A 5,991-nucleotide genomic window follows, 5' to 3' on the forward strand; every position below is an offset into this window, starting at 1 on the left:
GCCAACTTGGAAATAAAAAATAATAAATTTTGAAGTCATTAATTATACTTAAAATAATAATAATAATAATAAATAAATAAATAAATAAAAAGAATATCGTGGATCATTAAAATCTCAATAATTTAATTTAAATTTATCATTTTGTGTAGATACAAAGCATTAGATTTTTTTGTTATGTTTTATTTTTATAAGGTAAGTAATTATTATTAGATATCTCAAATTTTTTTTGTTAATTGTATTTTGCAATAATTTATATAATTTATGTTTTTTATTTTTTAAATTGGAATGATTTGAAATTTTTAAATAAAAAAAAAATTATGATTGTGGAGGATTACGGGAAGTAAGTCCCACATTGGCTAATTTAGAGAATAATCATGTGTTTATAAGTAAGGAATACTATTTCCATTGATACGAGGTCTATTGAGAAGCCCAAAGCAAGACCATGAGAGCTTAGACTCAAAGTGGACAATATCATATCATTGTGGAGAGTCATGATTCCGAACTTATATATATATATATTATTATTTTGTAAGGGAATGAAAATCGTGGATCATTAAAATTTCAATAATTTAATTTAAATTTATGATTTTGGGTAGATATAAAGCATTCGATTATTTGTATAATTGGCATTTTATTTTTTATTTTTGATTGAAAATGACTCTAATTATTTGACCAATTAAATTCTGACTTTATTTTTAAAAAATAAAATCGTTGATTTATTCAATTTTCATTCAATTTGTTGAGTTGCATATATCTAATTAATTTCATTAATTTATTTGATAATCATTTAATTTTAATTGTTTGACCTTTCACAGGTTTTTGAACGCCGGAATCTTTGGCACCGGCGCAGAATCTTCTCATAAACTGCCACCGGCGGCGACAAGAGCCGCCATGTTAGTAAGAATCAACACTCTATTACAGGGCTATTCCGGCATTAGATTCGAGGTTTTGGAAGCCATAGCCAAGTTTCTAAACCACAACATTACTCCATGTTTACCACTAAGAGGAACCATAACAGCCTCAGGCGATCTAGTTCCTCTGTCTTACATAGCTGCCCTCTTAATCGGACGACCAAATTCCAAAGCTGTCGGACCTTCCGGCGAGCTCATTAACCCATCCAAAGCCTTCGAGCTAGCCGGAATCCATGGTGGGTTCTTCGAATTACAGCCTAAAGAAGGCCTCGCGCTTGTCAATGGCACCGCCGTCGGGTCTGGCTTGGCGTCCATGGTGCTTTTCGAAGCTAACATTTTGGCTGTTTTGTCTGTCGTCTTGTCGGCTGTCTTCGCTGAAGTTATGCAAGGAAAGCCCGAATTCACCGACCATTTAACGCATAAATTGAAACATCATCCAGGACAAATCGAAGCGGCGGCGGTAATGGAACATATATTATCCGGCAGCTCTTATGTAAAATCAGCTCAAAAACAGCACGAAATCGACCCATTACAGAAGCCAAAACAAGACAGATATGCATTAAGAACATCCCCACAATGGCTCGGGCCACAAATTGAGGTCATCCGAGCTGCAACGAAGATGATCGAGAGAGAAATCAACTCAGTAAACGACAACCCATTAATCGATGTGTCAAGAAACAGAGCATTACATGGAGGGAATTTCCAAGGGACACCCATTGGAGTATCAATGGACAACACAAGATTAGCCATAGCTTCAATTGGTAAGCTCATGTTTGCTCAATTCTCAGAGCTGGTAAACGATTTCTACAACAATGGGTTACCTTCAAATCTCTCAGCAAGTCGTAATCCCAGCTTGGATTATGGATTCAAAGGAGCTGAAATCGCCATGGCATCGTATTGCTCTGAGCTTCAATTCTTAGCTAACCCTGTCACCAACCATGTCCAAAGCGCCGAGCAACACAACCAAGATGTAAACTCATTGGGATTGATATCATCCAGAAAAACAGAGGAGGCCGTGGAGATCTTGAAGCTGATGTCCACTACTTTCTTGGTAGCCCTTTGCCAAGCTATTGATTTGAGACACTTGGAGGAGAATTTGAAGAACACAGTGAAGAACACAATCAGTCAAGTAGTGAAGAAAGTTCTAATCACTAAGTATAATGGCGAGCTTCATCCGATTCGATTCAGTGAAAAACATCTGCTTCAAGTGGTTGATCGAGAACAGATATTCAGTTATATTGATGATCCTTGCAGTGGTACATACCCATTAATGGAGAAGCTAAGACAGGTTCTTGTGGATCAAGCTTTGAGGAATGGGGAGAAAGAACAAGCTATGAACACTTCGATTTTTCATAAGATTGGAGAATTTGAGGAAGAACTAAGAACACTACTGCCAAAAGAGGTAGAACATACAAGAATTCAATTTGAAAACGAAAACTCGACGATTCCGAATCAAATCAAGGAATGTAGATCATACCCATTGTATAAGTTTGTGAGAGAAGGATTGGGGACGAGTTTATTAACAGGGGAAGAAATCAAATCTCCTGGGGAAGAATTTGATAAGGTGTTCTTAGCTATTTCAGGTGGGAAGTTGATTGATCCGATGTTGGAGTGTTTGAAAGGGTGGAATGGTGTTCCTCTACCTATCAACTAGATGGTTTGATTTATGATTTTGTTGTTGTTTTGATTTGTGTTTGTTCGTGTTTGTGTAATAGGAACCACAAAATTGGGTTATGTTCGGGAGCGAGCAAAGTAGCTCGATTGATAGTTGTGTTTATATGTAATGTAAGAAGGAAATAACGACGGGTTTAAACGAATTGAATCGAACTCTTGGTTTACTACTCGATCTACCTCGATTACGTCCTTTTTCATTTGAATAGGAGATTGACCGAGTATGAATATAATAGTAAATCACTTTGGCTCTTCCTTCAAATTTAGGGGTTCTGGAATGGAAACCTTGGCTTGGTGATTACCTTTCTTGAGCCCATCAAGGAGCTCAAGAGCTAATGAGTAGCCTAACCTACTGAGCTCGGTTCTAACTGAGTCCAGGCGTCTACTTGTCACTAGCAAAATCTTTGCTTTTAAATTTATAAAAAATAAATAGGAGTTTAGGTCGGATTGTCAAAGGTTAAAGGCAACGAGTTTTGGTCTAGTTAGTCAGATGTTCTGGTTGATTCACTTAGACAAGTCAAGAAAAGTAAAAAGAAAGAAAAGTACGAATGATGACACAAAAGGAAGGATGAAAGGTACCACAACTCACCTCCACCTAGCTTTGAAGTGTCGGTTGTGATAGAAGCAATTGGAGGTGAGTGATTCTCGAGCCATGCCCTAGTCGTAAAGCATCTCTAATCGAGTTCGGCCTCCTATTTCGTCCACTGAAAAATTAAGTGTATATTAGAGATGTCTGTTTAACTCGGGCTGTCACTCCAAATAAAGTGGAGAAACATTCTTTAAACCAGGAACGAGTGAGGGATCAGAGAGAGATTTCTCCCTATTAGCTATACGGGTAAAGAGTTTATATTCTCGTCCCTATCCTGGCCCCGACCCTTCCCCCACTATATATAATCAAAACTAAGACACAAATAAAGGGATGGAAATTGAAATAAGAGACGGGGACAGAGACGTAGACAAAGAAGGCTTCCCTGTCCTCCCCGAAATCAAAATTGTATTTAAAAAATGCATAAATAATTATTTATATTATTTTAATTTGGTAGAAATATGGATAAAAGGTTTACTGAACGAGTGACTCAGCTAGTATCTAGAAATTTCCTGATCATTATTGTGGAAAAGACATATTTACCCTTCTCAAAGTGCTTAAAATCAAATCTGCGAGGATACAATTTCCTCATCGCTCAAGAAAACCGCTTCTTCGATATTTCTGCAACTTCACTCAGTCCGATCGGCTTTCCGTCGCTTCACCGATAATGGCCGCCGCTGCTCCTCCGCCGGCTCCGACTCCAACGCCAACGCCGCCCAACACAGTTCCGGCGGGTTCTACTCCAATCGGTCACCCTCTGTTCTCACGAGTTCGTCTTGCTACCCCTTCCGACGTCCCTCACATTCACAAACTCATCCACCAAATGGCCGTCTTCGAACGCTTAACCCATCTCTTCTCCGCCACCGAATCTGCTCTCTCCGCCAATCTCTTCTCCGATCCGCCGTTCCGATCGTTCACCATTTTCATCCTCGAAGTTTCCCCTAAACCCTTCCCCGAAAACTCCCCTCATAACGCTAACCCTAACTACACCCCCGTCGTTCACATCATCAATTCTGATCTCCCTGTGGAAGATCCAGAACGGGAGATTTTCAAATCGGAAGATGAAAACATCGCGGTTGCTGGATTTGTTCTATTTTTCCCCAATTTTTCATCCTTCTTGGCGAAGCCAGGTTTCTATATAGAAGATATCTTCGTGAGAGAGTGCTACCGGAGGAAGGGTTTGGGGAAAATATTGCTGTCGGCGGTGGCGAAACAGGCGGTGAAAATGGATTACGGGAGAGTGGAGTGGGTGGTGCTTGATTGGAACACAAACGCAATCCAATTTTACGAGGAAATGGGTGCGCAAATCTTGCCGGAGTGGAGAATCTGTCGACTCACCGGCGATGCGCTTCAGGTTTATGGAAATACTAACTGAAACTAATGGAGTTTTCACTATTTCTTTACGCGTTTTGTAGCTTTTGCATTTCACTTGAAGAATCTGGAGAGAATTGCTTATGCAATTCCCATTAGAGTGTCGTCTTATCAGTGTATGGTTTTTAAGTTAATGTTAATCTCTGAAGTTTTTGATCATGATCTGCAGTGTTCATCTTCATTTTCTGCCATTTTCATGAACATTATTCTGCTGAATTCTGAATCTGATGTGGGTTTGTTTTAGAATCTCTAATTTGACTTAGAAATGAAGAATGATAAAGGTTCTGAACTGTGTGCTTTTTGACTGAATTGTGAACCCATTATGGATAATTGCTTGACACCGTGACTCTGATTCTTAAACATGTTAGGACCCATTTGCTTCTTCTTCCTCTTTCCAAATGGTTTAAAGATTCTCTTGGTTAGCTCGTAAGGATTTGTACTCATGATTGAGGCTGAATTGAATTATTGCCAGTGTTACCAACTCCAATGGAATAAATTGTTAAAAATTTGTAGTTTAGTGGTTCCCCTAAACCAACATGGGGACGGGATTATGTATTGTGTTGACCGGATAAATGGGACCCTGGGGATGATGTGATTATATGTATTGTGTTGAGCGGATAAATGGGACCCTGGGGTCGTGTGATTATATGTATTGTGTTGAGCGGATAAATGGGACCCTGGGGTCGTGTGATTATATGTATTGTGTTGACCGGATAAATGGGACCGTGGGGTCGTGATTATGTATTACATTGATCGATTCGGGGTCGTGATTATGTATTACATTGATCGATTCGGGGTCGTGATTATGTATTACATTGATCGATTCGGGGTCGTGATTATGTATTACATTGATCGATTCGGGGTCGTGATTATGTATTACATTGATCGATTCGGGGTCGTGATTATGTATTACATTGATCGATTCGGGGTCGTGATTATGTATTACATTGATCGATTCGGGGTCGTGATTATGTATTACATTGATCGATTCGGGGTCGTGATTATGTATTACATTGATCGATTCGGGGTCGTGATTATGTATTACATTGATCGATTCGGGGTCGTGATTATGTATTACATTGATCGATTCGGGGTCGTGATTATGTATTACATTGATCGATTCGGGGTCGTGATTATGTATTACATTGATCGATTCGGGGTCGTGATTATGTAGATCGAATAAAGGTGGGAATAAGAAATCAAAAGCATTATCAAACAATTTTTTAAAAAAATTTCTTAAAAGTGTAGTAGGGTTAAGCTTTTGTTGTTCCTTGACGTATTGTATTTGGAGTGGGACATTGACGTTTTGTTTGGCAATAAAGCATAATGCAAGGGAACTAATAAACTTCATAAACTATATATTATATCATATCTTTTTATAAAGTATAAATCTTGACCTTATGTTAAAAGGATAAAAGTGTTGTTTTATTTTTCAATGATTAATTCATATTT

At 38.6% G+C, this 5,991-nt stretch overlaps 2 protein-coding genes across 2 annotated transcripts; both read left to right on the forward strand.

The window, feature by feature from the left end:
- Positions 1-813: 813 nt before the first annotated feature.
- LOC111785821 (phenylalanine ammonia-lyase-like) lies at positions 814-2,752 on the forward strand (the record flags this gene model as incomplete). Its single annotated transcript, XM_023666201.1, is given in 1 exon segment — positions 814-2,752. A coding segment is annotated over 1 exon segment (1,752 nt), but the record flags the coding sequence as incomplete, so codon positions are not given.
- Positions 2,753-3,755: 1,003 nt separating this feature from the next.
- Positions 3,756-4,698, forward strand: LOC111785819 (probable acetyltransferase NATA1-like). The gene has a single exon (XM_023666200.1). It carries the CDS (start codon positions 3,836-3,838, stop codon positions 4,541-4,543), a length of 708 nt encoding a protein of 235 aa, XP_023521968.1. The 5' UTR covers positions 3,756-3,835; the 3' UTR covers positions 4,544-4,698.
- Positions 4,699-5,991: the final 1,293 nt, after the last annotated feature.

Source organism: Cucurbita pepo, unplaced genomic scaffold (genome assembly GCF_002806865.2).
Source record: "Cucurbita pepo subsp. pepo cultivar mu-cu-16 unplaced genomic scaffold, ASM280686v2 Cp4.1_scaffold000776, whole genome shotgun sequence".
NCBI classification, from domain to species: Eukaryota; Viridiplantae; Streptophyta; class Magnoliopsida; order Cucurbitales; family Cucurbitaceae; genus Cucurbita; species Cucurbita pepo.

Bases quoted from the DNA above. Each gene is read 5' to 3' on its own strand.
- LOC111785819 (XM_023666200.1), top strand. From the start codon at position 3,836: ATGGCCGCCGCTGCTCCTCCGCCGGCTCCGACTCCAACGCCAACGCCG.